The 14,694-nt window shown below is 35.7% G+C and overlaps 1 protein-coding gene across 1 annotated transcript in view; it reads left to right on the top strand.

Moving 5' to 3' along the window:
- The window catches only part of LOC145675567 (uncharacterized), a 43,578-nt gene extending 29,546 nt beyond the window's left edge, over window positions 1-14,032 (top strand). Inside the window, exons 5-6 of the mRNA XM_081746085.1 lie at window positions 1,758-1,816; window positions 13,805-14,032. Coding sequence (XP_081602211.1) covers window positions 1,758-1,816; window positions 13,805-13,810 — 65 coding nt within the window. The 3' untranslated portion in view covers window positions 13,811-14,032. The remainder of the gene's footprint in view (window positions 1-1,757; window positions 1,817-13,804) is intronic.
- The last annotated feature ends 662 nt before the right edge of the window (window positions 14,033-14,694 follow it).

Here is a 14,694-nt window from a genome sequence, read left to right as displayed (position 1 = left end):
GCTAACCGCTTAGCCACGAGGGAGCTCTCCTTATATTCGCGCGACACCTATTGTTGGAAATTTCCCCTTTCAACGCGAAATCACACGTAGTAGGCAGTAAAAAGAGTTGTTAAAGTGGCCTTTTTTATTTCTTGGTTGAATTCTCGAGCTTCTTATCAGTTCCAATCTACAATTTCAATATTACCAGTTCCTGAAGATGGAAATGTACTTGTTTTCCAGCCACGATTTAGAGAATGGAGAGTATTGACTTCTGTGTTCTCCATTTTCATTGATGTCTCGATTCAGTTCGACTGTCCGTTTTTAAATAAAGTTTACGACTTCTAATATTCATGAGCAGTATTTCCCAGACAAATGCTGTCGTATGCGAAGAAATTAGTGTCCATTGCAACGGCCACGTTTCAATACTGCTGATTCGATTAATCACGTTAAGAGTACTTATGACTCAAACTAGAAATGGAGTGGGGGGTCACTGTGGCTCAATGGTAGAGCGCTTGCGTATTTTCGAAATACACTGAATTCTAGCCATAAGGCATTGTCAACAGGGTTACGCTTGGCAACAATGTAGGAAAAGTGAATGACGTTTATATCGCGATCACGAATCATGACCTACATATAGCACAAAGTAAACGCCAAATGATGTCGGCCCTCGTAGTCGAGTGAGCTAGCGCAACATGCTAGTAAAGAAAATCGTTGTTGGCGAGAGTTCAAATCCTGCGTTAGGAAACTTTTTCTTATTATTTTTAAAATTTTTTATAATACTTCTTTCGTTAAAATAAGATTAAAATAATATTCAAAAAGTGATTTAACGATTATTTTTGAAAATTTCCATTAAACTTCTTTCATTAAAATAAGTTTGCCCTTGTACTTATACAGATCCATAGCAAAAGTAATAATAATAATAATAATAATAATAATAATAATAATAATAATAATAATAATAATAGTCGTAGTAGTAGTAGTAGGAACGGGTTAGAATGCAATTCAGCATTCATTTCTTCCCGTACGATGTTGCCAAACCTAATACCTTCTGGCTAGGGCTGAGTGTATTTCGAAAATATGCAGAGCGCTTACCTCTGCTGTGTGGTTTCCCTGGTTCAATTCCTGGCCAAGCTAAATTTCTGGTGGACAACATTTTCTCCACCGTCTGTCAGTGTGTCCGTCAGTTTTCTTGGGGTACTCCTATTTTCTCTCACATTCTCATCCCACCAATCATACCATTATCATTCACTTGCCTTAATCATCTGTCTCTCTCATACTCAGGAGCATAATCGCGGGACGATAAACTGAAAGATTTTATTTCATTTTCATTTCATAGAAATGAAGCGTTTTGCGCTTAAAAATCATTTTCGTTAGAAGAAAAAAAACTTTAGATTGAAAACTAGTACCAAAGCTTAACTCTAGGACAAGCATTCAAATGAAATAGATTGTTATAATGTACATAAATTTTTTCGTCTTATTCAGCATTCTATTTAATGTAAAACCGCAATTTTCTTCTCCCATATAATGTGAATATTCGGTTGTCTTAAAAGCAAAAATACATCATGCCAAACTATCAACATAAGACGTAATAAATTGCATACAGTTATTATGGTGTATACGTTATTAATTGGTCAATATGTACCAAGTTTAATACATTTGCTTGTGAAGAAAGAAATAAGTGGGTTCTGTATTTATTTTAGAATAATTAGGTACGTATTGGAATTGAATGTTGTGTTACGTTTATTTTTATATTTATGAATTTCACTTTATCATTTCAGTAAAAGACTGGGAGAATCGTCACCGACAAGAGCACAAGGAGAGAAAAGGGAGGGAAGTGGTAAGAATAATCCTTTAATGAAATCGTACACACGACTTTATTCAGGAGAAAATTTGGGAATCTGGAAATTCTCAAATTTTCGCGAGACAAAATCATATTTTAAGTCATTTTCAGTGGTTCGTTTTTCTTTAGGGTCTAAGAGAATATCTCTGCTTTGATTTTGTTCTGGTACGGTCATGGTCATACAATGCCAGACAGTGTACAAGATATCTGCTTAGCATAACTAAAAAAATATTTTTAAAATCAAGGTATCGTAAATTACGCTACCAGAAAAGGATAAAAAATTGAACATTTTTCCACCGCTGCAATAATGAAATGTCTGCAAAACAGTGTTTCTTGCTTACTATTACAATAACTGAGTGATAAAATATATTTCCAATAATCATTCATTGAGATGGAAGTAATTCAGCTACTGTGAAAAAATCGCTCCTATGGATAACCTGTAGATAATAGAAATATACGCAGAATGTACGATTTCTACCGAAACCAATATGAAACGAACATTATACATATGAAACATCCGTTGACTGAAATTCTACGTTCACTTTCACATCCAGATGTGACACATATTTTGAGATAATAGTATATTGTTGTTGCAAGCGCTGTGCACAGGGAACATACGTATATCCGGATAATATACAGGATAATATAGGTAAACGTTGCAAAATATAACCAAAGAAACAATGTATGTGGGGAATAGGAATGAGGGAAAATGTTTGAAGATACATTTCAATGATGTCCGCCCTCTTGAATTTCACCAATTGTCTTAGATGTGAATCATAGCACATGGTATGTCACTTTAATGGCAAATTTTCGTAGCCCTGTTATTTTAGCATTATCGCTAACCATTACGAAATTATGACATGACCCGGAAACGACTTCAATCAGCGATGATACTGTGTTCAGAGTGCTGAAGAAATTTCAAGGAATTGGATGTGTGGTAGACCAACCTAATACTAGTAGGCCATGCACGGCGACAGACGAGGCAACAACAGTGGGAGTGTTGTCATCACTTACATTTTCCTCATTCCTATTCCCTACCTACATTGTTACTTGGTTATATTTTGCAACGTTTACCACATATTAGGGTATTTGCACACTTTGGGCAACTACGTGTACGTAGGACTACATTAAAATAATAATAATAATAATAATAATAATAATAATAATAATAATAATAATAATAATAATAATAATAATAATAATAATAATAATCAGTAGCGGTACGTAGTCTGTACAAGCACCGGTTGCAATGTTGCAATATCAAAGGTATGTAGGTACGCGCAAGTGTTCCCCTCCCCCAGCATTCTTGAGTCTTATCCAAGAAATATTCAGGAAATATGAAGAGGAAAGTCTTTTAAGCTCTATTTGTATATTATTGATTAAATTATTTCTCTAATATTAATTTAATATATAAGCTATTACCTTTTTTTTTCAAACAACCACTATCAATGTACGTTTATACACTATTTATATACAAAACCACTACACTCATGTTATTGAACACGAGATAAATCGAATATAAAGTATGTGCTGTAAGCCATGAATGATGGCGTTAATCCGAAACGAAGAAAAAAAGCAAGAAAATTGCATGCACACAGTTAAACAAAATTATTTAATTATATAAACTATGCATTATTTTAGAATGGAAGGTCTTTCTTCGATCTTTCGGGCTTCAAATTTTTCTATGACTTTATTGAAATCTGAAATGCTTCTCGCCAAGTTTCTCCGAATAGAAAGTATCGCTACCGCAAATATTTTCCGCTTTATTTTCTTTAGGGTCCAGAAACACCTCTCTCCTCCGACAATATGCATTTTGTTAGCATTTCTTTGTATAAATATACGGAACAAAAAGTCCATTTTCAGGAACCACGTATTTTTTTGTCTGTAAAGAAGCATGAAATCTAAGATGTTTTCCTTTGAAAATGAAAATAAAAAAATAGTTTAACATTCCAGCAAATTAGGCTAAAGAAGACAGATGAGTATTGGAAGTTAATGATTTGATATTAATTTATGCTCTCCGCCGGAAATCGAACACGGAATCATGTGCACGAAAGACACAGAGCTAGGAATTAGACCAGTAGTAAGACATTTTCTTCTTGGAGACTCGATTGACCCTCCCTTCCCCAGAATAGGATTTTTTAAAAAATAAATCTTATCCCAAGAATTTTCACCTTTGTATTATAAATGTTAAATAAAATCTATTGACTTCGAACGACCGCCCCCAAAACTTTCAGCCTGGATCCATCCCTGCTACCACCAGACTTATATTTGTTCTTTGCGATTTTATGTTTTGTGAATAACTTCTTTCTTCCACGCGTCTGTATCTTCCTCACCCTATCAATTGAGTCAAGCGCTGCATAGCGGAGGAATTCGTAACTATTACAGAAGCTGACCAGTTGCGGAAGAAAATGCAACCGCAAGGGACCAATACGGGAAGATAGGAGCGTTGCAAGAATAAATCCACTTCCCCATGTTAAGAGATAGGAGCTCGCTGCCATATGCTCAATGTTACTGCTTCCAGTGGCAACGTTCGCTGCCACTGGAAAGGTAAGTCTCTCTCTTTCTTTCCGTTTTTTAATTGACTTTTTTCAGAAATGCATCAATACTGTTTTGCGCTCAAGAGCAAAGGTTTATTTTTTACTGATACACTACTTTAACACTTAAAGTATTTTTAGTATTAAAAAATATCCGGTTGCACAACCATGCAACATATAGTACCAGCCGCCACTGATAATAATAATAATAATAATAATAATAATAATAATAATAATAATAATAATAATAATAATAATAATAATAATAATAATAATAATAATAATAATAAAGCAAATAAAAATAAAAATTGATAGGGAAGAATACAACAGTAATTTACAGGCAAGCAGTAAACTATTACATAAAACACAGTAGCTAGACATCATACTGCGAGACGATAAACGCCTGTGTACATAAAAAACAAACAAAAAAATCCATACCGTTGTTCCAGTCCAATTTGTAGTGAAACAGAAACATTCAGTAAATGTGTACGAAAAGATAATAATGATCAATATGATTATAAGTTCAAATTTCAATATTTTTCACTTCTACACACTTTCAATATACATGATCTAGTATACATATCAAACGTATATATTGTTATGAAATTACACTTATTAATCTAAAACATACATATTTCCTTAGAAGCAACATTAATAAGATCACTTGTAATTTGATTGATCTTTCACAGTAATGATAGAAGGATAGTGCCATGCATGTTAATTAAAAGTAAAAATGAGTAATCCAATGTGATTTTAATGCGAGGCGAACAAAAGTAAATTTTCTCTCGTCTCCTTCAATCTCCTTTAAAACATTGACCCTAAGATCATTTTACACAAATGTTTTGATTAAAGGGGCAGACTACTAAAATTTTTTCGAAAGCTAACAATTTTTCTTTTGCCAGTTTTTCGTAAGTGAAAAGAGATAATGAAATGTAACTTACCTCAGTAATAGATAATGTTATTCTACACCCGAAAATAAGAATCGGAAGAATTTTTAGTGTTACCATCCATAAAAATTACAGTGTGACCAGAATTTGAATTACCCAAAAATCTAGGTTATGGCAGCGACTAGAAAAAAGAACTCAACGGCAATTGATGACTTATCATACTGTCTGTGTTCCTTGTTAACTACTTTTTAAATAATATTTGTATTTATTTTGTAATAAAGAGTACAAAATAAATAATTTTTAATTACCAGTAGAATTAAAATTCAAATATTATTTAAAAAGTAGTGTACAAGGAACACAGACAGTATGATAAGTCATCAATTGCCGTTGAATTCATTTTTCTAGTCGCTGCCAGAACCTAGATTTTTGGATAATTCAAATTCTGGTCACACTGTAATTTCTATGGATGGCAACACTGAAAATTCTTCCGATTCATATTTTCGGGTGTAGAATAACATTATCTACGAGGGTCACTATGAAAGTTTTGAGATCTGAAATAACTTATATACTTAAAATCAATTTAACACTTTCATTTTCTCAAAGTATTCACCATTACACTATACACACTTTTGCATCCTTGAAAACCACTTTTGGAAGCAGTGTTGCCAGTCTTTTTCTTCAAGTGTTGAAAGTTCATTCTCGTAAGCCACTACAGCTTCTTCAGGGCTGCAAAATCTCTTCCCACGCATACGATCTTTGAGCCTCGGGAACAGAAAAAAATCACACGGGGCCGGGTCAGGGCTATACGGCGGATGAGTCATAAGTTTGACCTCCGTAGATTCTAAAAACTGAATTGTGATGTTGGCCATGTGTGCGGACGCGTTGTCATGATGAAGCAGAATCCCACGCAATCCAGTTCGTGGACGCCGTTCCCGAAGCTTCTGGAACACTTTTGTTAGGCAAACAGTGGTGTACCACTGAGCAGTAACAGTCCTTTGTTCTTCAAGTAGAACAGTTGCAACATGGGCAGATTTGAAGAAGAAAGTTGTGACCATCTTCTTCCCCACACTTCGCGGTCGCTTCACTTTCGTGGGTGGATTTTCGTCTGGAAAGATCCAAACTGTAGACTGGCGTTTACTTTCAGGGTCAAATTGATAGATCCAAGTCTCATCACCAGTAACAATGTCAGAGACGCGTCGGGAATTGCCTCCATCAAATCTTGCAAGCATTTCTTCACACCATTCCACACGCATGCGCTTCTGCTGTTCTGTCAAAGTGTGATGCACCCAATAAGATGAAACCTTCCTGAGCCGAAGATGATCATGAAGATTTTTTGTTACTGCTTTCGATCCAATGTTCACTGTAGATTCAATGTCCTTGAAAGTTGTTCGAGGATTTTCTCGAATCATTTGTTCCACAGCGGCAATGTTTTCGTCTGACACAGCTGTTGCCGGACATCTAGCTCTCTTCATCTTTAAGCGATCTCCGGCCTCTTCTGAATTCACCAAACCACCGTAAAATTGTAGCACGGGTAGAAGCAAGGTCCCCAAAGGCCCCCTGCAAACGATCAAGGCTTTGTGTCTCGTTCAAACCACTTTTGAAATCGTAAAGGATCATTGCCCGAAAATGTTCTCTTTCGAGCTCCATTCTAGACAGCCGAATACTATAGTAAATTACATCAACAAGTGAAGGCGATACGGCCACGCCGATAAGCGAGGCGAGTTAAAACTTACTTCGCTTCTTCGCTCTGGATACCACTACCGAACGCAATTGTTGGAATTCAAATACTGTGCCACAACAATGCGTATCTCAAAACTGTCGTAGTAGCGAGAAGGATGGAAGAAAGTAATGAACAACATAAAGACGTTAGATTAAGACCCTGCCATACTAAAAATCATACAAAATTTATCATTTTTCTTTTGCTTGTTTATTCATAAGTGAAAGGAGATAATAAAATGCAACTTACTACAATCATAGATAATGATATTCTACAACAGAAAATATGTACCTAAGAATTATCACCGTTGCCATCCATAGAAAGTACAGTGTTGCCATAATAACATATCCTCCAAAATCTAAGTTCAAGCAGCGACTAGAGGAAAGAACTCAAATGCATTTGATTACGTATCATGTTGTCTTGGAATCCTGCTAACTACTTTTTACATAATAGTTGTATTTAGATTGTAATAAACAAAATATGATAGTTTTAACGTACAGTTATTAAAACTAAATAATAATGTTATTTAAAAAGTAGTTCACAGGAAACCAAAACAACATAATACGTAACCAAATACAGTTGAGATCGTTCCTCTAGTCGCTGCCTTAACTTAGTTATTAGGGGCGTTGTTGTTCTGGCAAAACTGTAATTTTTATGGATGGCAACACTGAAAATTCTTTAGGTTCATATTTTCTGTTGTAGAATAACATTATCTATGATTATAGTAAATTACATTTCATTATCTCCTTTCACTTATGAATAAACAAGCAAAAGAAAAATGATAAATTTTGTATGATATTTAATAAGTCAGGCTCTTAAAGAGAAAAATAAAGTGATTTATAAATATGTGAGAGGAAACAGCATGTGAAATAGACTGTAAAGGTGTAGAAAGGAACGTTTTTTTTTTTTAGTTTTACGTCCCACGGTTATGCCGGCTAGGCTAAAGGAGACGCTGATGATGAGCAATGAATGAAATGGTGGAATGAAGAAAGTGGGAGGAAACGTGAGAACCCCGAGGGAACCCACGTACGAAAGGAAGCACAGTGGATAAGAAGAAAAGGGAGATTAATGAATTGCACTACAGGACAAGTGAGAAAAGGGACAAAGAAAAGCAGGACAAAATGCCAACATGCAATGTAATGTACGATATGAGGACAGAATAGCGTAGACTGGTGCCACTTAAAAATTACGTTTTTTTTTTTTTTTAAGTGAAAGTATGAACCTAACTAAAACTTGAGGCCTATACCTAATCAAAATTTTAGAACTGCAAAAATGAAAAGAGCAATCTTATTGGTTGTAGAAGCGACCTTTTTTTTTAATTTCTGAAATACAGAATGACTCTAAAATATGAATACTTTTTTCTGAAATATTGATAGAATATGTTTCTTGTTGAAGGTAATTTGGCAGAATGATAACTAGAGCAACCTACATTATGCTTTATTTTTTGTTTAGTTATGCTTTATTTTTTTTTTCAAATTATGCTTTATTGTTAATTTCAACCATTGTTTTACATTAATCGTGTATAAAGTATATTTATTATATATTAATTATTCTAAATAGCTTGATCTATTTATTAGTTCTTTCCCAACTAAGCATAATCAAAAACAGTTTATCATTTCCCTCAAAGTGGGTAGAAGTGTCATCACTGTGATGAATAAATATATCAGATTATTAAGGATTGCTCACATCCGGTATGAATAGTCTATATCAGTGAAGTCTCTCGTAGTATTAGTAGGCGCCAGTGAATTGTGTGTTCCTAATGGTGAAGGTATGTTTAGCCAATTGGTTAAGTTTTGTTTTGTAACGGGACTTATGAAGATTGAGGCACATTTTAATTATTATTAGAACGAATGAAAAGAGAAGAATCAGTTTTGGAATTTAATAGCTTCTTTTCTTAAAAAAAAGAAAAAATAGAGAATTTGAATTTTTGGTCACTCTATATAATGTTGTGAAGAGCCTGATTTTATGAACATCCTGTATAAGGAGAAGAAGTGACGTAATAAGCATTCATGTACGTTTGTATTGAAGAAAAGATGTTGAAGACAAGAAAGTATTGTATTTCGACCTTGCAAGGATTAATGACTTGAAACTAAAAAAGAAAGAGAAAAATGTTGATCTTGCATTTTGCGAAGAGAACGGAAATACAAATTGTAACGAAGTTAAGTAACAAAATGAGATATAGTTTATAGTTGAAATAAAGAAGTGCGAATTTATGTCAGTGCATCTCTCTCTCTTTTTTTATTCTGGTGTCAGTTCCTCTTCTTTTCCTGGTAAGTATTAGAAATTTTGTTAAATTCTTCTTCTTGGATTTGTGCCTTTTTCTTCTTAATCTTGTGTTCCCTCAGTTTGGTCTTCGTAAAATGGTTTCAAACGGTCCACCGCAATTTCTTGAGTTCTGTCCTTAAATTTAGATGGTAATTCTACTCTATACAAATTTGAATTAATCTTCTCCAGGACGCGTGCCGGGCCGTCGTAGTGAACTGTGAAATGTTCGGGTAAGCCTATTTTCCTTGTGGGATAATATACCAAAACAAGGTCCCCTGGATTATAAGTTGTTTGTTTATGGCGCTTATCGTAAAACTGCTTTTGTCTGTTATACGCCTGTTCCAGGTTATTTCGTACTTTCTTCCTGATGGCCGCTAGTTTATCTCTGTCAATTTGTATATGTTGTCTTGATTCTAGCGTACATTCTGGCGGGGTCCTTGGTTCATAACCAAACAATAAGAAACTTGGAGAATATTTGGTCCCTCCTTGTACGTACGTATTGATACCAAAAAATAACGTGCGGTAACCATCTTTCCCAATCCGTATGGTGTTCTTGTTTAAATCTATGGTGGAATGCGAACGTTGGAGAAAATCGATTCCTATTATTATTGGCATTGTTTTGTCAATTATCCTAAAGTAATGAGTGTATGTTGTCTGTCCTATTTTAAATTTTATTAATGCTATTTGGTTCAAATAAATGTTGTTGCCTGAAATTCCTTTTATTATTGTCTGAAATGGAATTATATTTGTCCCAGGGGGAACGATTTGAGTGGGCCATAGGGAAAGAGTACTTCCTGTATCAATTATCGCATTTTGAGGGCCTAATTTAGTTTTAATTGTTAAATGCGACCTGTTATTTTCGTCCTCTAATGCAATATTTTCCCGTCTTTCTGCCAATTGTCCTGATTGTTCGTTTATTACAGGAATTTCGTAATTTGTGTCGGTTTCTTTTGGGTCTCCTCGTTCCGTGTAACTATCGGCCCCCTTGTCAAGGGGCTGCCTTATGCGTTTTTTTGACGCTTGTAACAATTAGATGCCCCATGGCCCCGCTTCCGGCATATTGCGCATACCAAAATTTGATCTTCCGTAGCCTGCTGATTGTTCTTCCCATTATTATTGTTTCTCCTTCCGTTTCCCTGGTTCCTATTCCTCGGATGGCTTTTGTAATTCGTCTGGGCTATCACCAGCGACAATTCTGCCATTTTATTGGCCAAGGTAGAGTGGTCACTTTGTGGAGAATTTTGCTCTGGGTGGGGAACGGTCTTAGGTTCCTGGCTTGAGGTTTGAATTTCTTGATGGTTGGGTTGAGGAATTGCCATGGAAGGATTATTTTGTTGTTGATATCCAGGTATATAGGTGTTCATTGGTTGTGTAACTGGTTGCATTTGCACAGGATAGGTATAATGGTATAACTGTTGTGCAGGATATATTGACTTTGGCTCAGTTGATAGGCCATAGGATGTATTATGCAGGTTAGGTATATTATTCTGGCCGTATAACATATGTAATTTTTGTGATAGCTCTGCGTGTTCTCTTTTCCTTAAAAGGTCATTAGCTGCTTCCAGTGTGTTTAATTTATTTTGTAGCGCTTCTACCGTTGCAAACCTTTCTAATGCTATGTTATTAAGGAAATCCCTCTGCAAACCCAAAGATAAATGGTGGATCTTTTGTTCTTCAGTCGCTTCCGGTAATAACTGCCTTATTGCTCGAAGTTTACGTAAAAAGTACGAGTCTATTGGCTCGTCCATTCCTTGCTGTACCTCGAATAATTCCTGCTCTGCTTTATACGATGGGACCTTTGGTCTACATAAAGCTACTAACTTAGATTTTAGATTGTCATATGTCATTGTGTCAAACTGATTTTGATTTTTAAGCTGTAATACGAGATCTAGTGCCGTGTTTGTAAATATATTGGTAGAATTTCCTTCTTCTTAGCCGGTGACCATGCCTGCATTGCTGCCATATGGTCGGATAGCATAAAAAACCTGTCCGGGTCCTCGTGCACGTGTCCCGCATACTTCGTTAAATGTGGCATATTAAAGGATAAATTCGATGCACCCTCTGTCATATTTGTATTATTCTCTCCTGATCTGTACGTCCGTTTACCTGACCTAGTTTCCGGCATAAATCGCACTAAGGAAAGGTAGGAAGAGAGGGAGGGAGGGAGGGATTATGCCAAATATACTTGAATTATGATACTAACCTTGTCAGTGTTTAGATAAAAAAGTTGAGACTCCGGTTGAGTTGAGACTCGATAAAAAAGTTTAGATAAAAAACTCCGGTGCCTACACCATGTAATGTTTTTGGTAGAGTCAATAATGGACCGAAATTTTATCCCTTCACCAATTTATTATAAGATAAAATACAATACGTCTTTGATTACAAAGATAATAATGCTGTTTCCTTGTTAATGTCCAAGTAGATGAGTATAGGTGTTTTGCACGGTGCCCCTTCTCTCAAGGCAGCCTCCAAGGCACCTGCCGGTTCGATGGGTTTGGAAGGATAGCCCCCTCAGCTCAAGGCAGCTTCGCAAGGCTTTGTTGTTGAAAGGATCCCTAGTCCAGTGCGACCTCGGGAAGGATGGGTGTCCCCTACTCCAGTGCGACCTCAGGGCGGTGTAGGTGATTTGATCAGTTGGACGACTGATGCTGGGTCCCTCGGTGTTCCTCCTTTTATTTGTCCTCCTCGGGTCCTTTCGTGAGGTCCGTCTGCTTTCGGCGTTCCTCGGTGTCCTTCCGCGTTGGCTTGCTGTCTGCTATGTTGTTTATAAATAATAGCACGTGTTGAGTTGACACGTGCGTCTGTTGTGATGTGGGGATCCTTGCAATATTTTAAGCAACCGGTTTCTTTCATATTTAATGAACTTTCTACTTGATGCACTGTAAAGAGATATGCTTTACCCGAGTCAATTTTTTATCAATTGTGTGCGCCTTAGAGGTGCATATATACAGAAAGGGGAAGTAAAAGATGCTACCAAAAAGTACAGAAAGTGCTCAAGTACAAGAGGTGCACATAACATTATAGTGTGAAAAAATGAAATCTTTAAGTGTAACGTCCCACGGTTATGCCGGTTAGGCTAAAGGAGACGGTGATTATGAGAAATGAATGAAATGGTGCAATGAAGAAAGTGGGAGGAAACGGGAGAACGCCGAGAAAACCCACGAACACGGTGTTTGTCCACCACAAAGTCCACACGGCGCTAGCTGGGATCGAACCAGGGACCCCAAGCACCGGAGGTGATCGCTCTACCACTGAGCCATCCCCCCCCTATTATAGTGTGGAATTCTTATATACTATTCATTGTTAGTGGAAAATTTTCTTCTTCTTTTTCTTTTTTTTCTTTCAAATGATTACACCGAAAAGTTTACAGAAATAAAAAAAATAAGCTTTTTATTGTTGCATTGTTATGTTCTCAATGATTTTGCATTGTAAATATTGGTTTTTAAAAGTATTAATACAGTATGTTAAACTTGTAGTTAAACAGAATTTTCCAAGAATTGTGTATATATTTTAAATTATGCTTTATTTTCTAAACTTATGCTTTTAAAAGTAGTTTCTTCTGGACCCTTACAACCACAAACATGTTCAAGGCACCAACCATATGTGTAAATTGCTATGTTTTTTATGTTTTTTATGCTTTTGGGTTGCTCTAGTAATAACCAAAGAATGAATCACCGTTGTTTCTGACCATCTGCATGGAATGATGAATACACAGACGCGAAATGAGTTCACCTGTAGATTTTGGAAGCGCAGCGCCAGCTTGCCTATAAAGTAGGCCTGCTTTGTCCAAAAATTCCAGCATACTAGCAGTGTTGCGGACAAAGAACGTCTATAACGCCAGAAATCGTGCAAAATGTACAGAAAATAATTACACATAGCCCAATTGAATCTACTAGGAGACTTAACAGGGAGCTTGGCATTTCCTAAAGAACTGTGAAGAACTCTCCGTTACAAGTTGTACAAACGTGCATACTTCATCCACATCCATCTATGTACAAACTTGAAACTGAGGATTGTGCAACTCTACAAGCTATGTGCTTGACCTTGTACAGGCTGTGGAACATGACAATTTGATGCATCACACCTTGTTTGGTGATGAAATAACATTTCACACTTGTGGCCGTGTAAATAGACAGAATGGATACACTGAAAGATCGGCGTTCTAGACGGTCTTCCGGGACGTTCTTCGTTTGCAACACTACCAGTACAGTGGAAATTATTGACAATTGATAGCCATACTGGTAATGCCAGGTTTTCGAAATCTACAAGTTAAGTCGTTCCATCTCTGTGCATACGCCATTCCATGCAGACGGACACAGAAAACGGCAGTTCGTTCTTCTTTGGTTAGTATTCTATCACATTGTCTGCAACAAAAAATATTTCATCAATATTTCACAGAAATGTATAGTGATTTTAGAATAACCCTGCATATAAGCTGTAGCTTTAGATTGTACTTTTCACGAAACGTCTGATAAAGGCAATTGCCAGAACAGTAAAATAGATTAGTAATAATAAATTTTGCTTTGTAAGACTTTGTTATTTTATCCGAATTTATATTTCAATCTTTTCTCTAATTTTTCAGGATTAGTTGCTTTGTATTGGTGAAACAAGCTGTTATGACAATCGAATTTCACCGTGATATATGTCAAACTAATTGTATCACTCGTTGTAAAAGATTATTTTCCCTTGAGGAAAAAGTAAAGGATGGAAAGAGTTACATTTTTTATACTTTTTGAATTGTATTTTTGTTGTTGCTGTTTAATTGTCCGAATGCAATCTAATACAATGTATACTGAGGTTATGAATTTGACTAGATATTTCATTGTGAAATAGAGTATTCTCTTAAAATCTAAGTACAATTAGCTGAAGAATAAATCAAAATTTTATAGAATGAAGAAATCTTCCTTTCTATCAGAGTTCATAGCTTCTTTTCTTTCTACCTTACAGACATGACAATACCACAGCTTTCGCTAAATGTAAATGCGAAAATTCTATGCGAGAAATGAAACAGTTTCCCTGATTCGTGCTATTTTGTCCGAATTTATGTGATTTTTTTAAAAATATTGGATTAATTGCTTTGCGTTGGTGACACAAGTTATTATGACTATCGAATTTCACTGTGATATATGTCAAACTGATTGTATCATTCATTGTAAAACGTTGTTTTTCCTTACGGAAAAAGTAAGGAATGAAAAAATTTATATGTGTTATACTATATGAATTGTATTTGTTGTTGCTGTTTACTTTTCTGAGTGCAACCTAATACAATGTACCGTATACTGAGGTCAGAAATTTGACTAGAGATTCACTCGGAAGACAAGCATTCCTTTAAAATCTAGGTAAAATCAGCTAAACAATAAATCAAAATTTCATGGAATGAAGAATTTCATGGCAGGCATTCCGATATATTTCAGCTACTTATTAACTCCTTCCACTACGCTTTATTTTATGAATTTCCTGCCCCTATCTACC

The sequence above is a fragment of the Thermobia domestica genome, chromosome 18 (genome assembly GCF_964235325.1).
Source record: "Thermobia domestica chromosome 18, izTheDome1.hap1.1, whole genome shotgun sequence".
Lineage (NCBI taxonomy): Eukaryota > Metazoa > Arthropoda > Insecta > Zygentoma > Lepismatidae > Thermobia > Thermobia domestica.
This window is presented reverse-complemented; position numbering and strand designations above follow the sequence as displayed.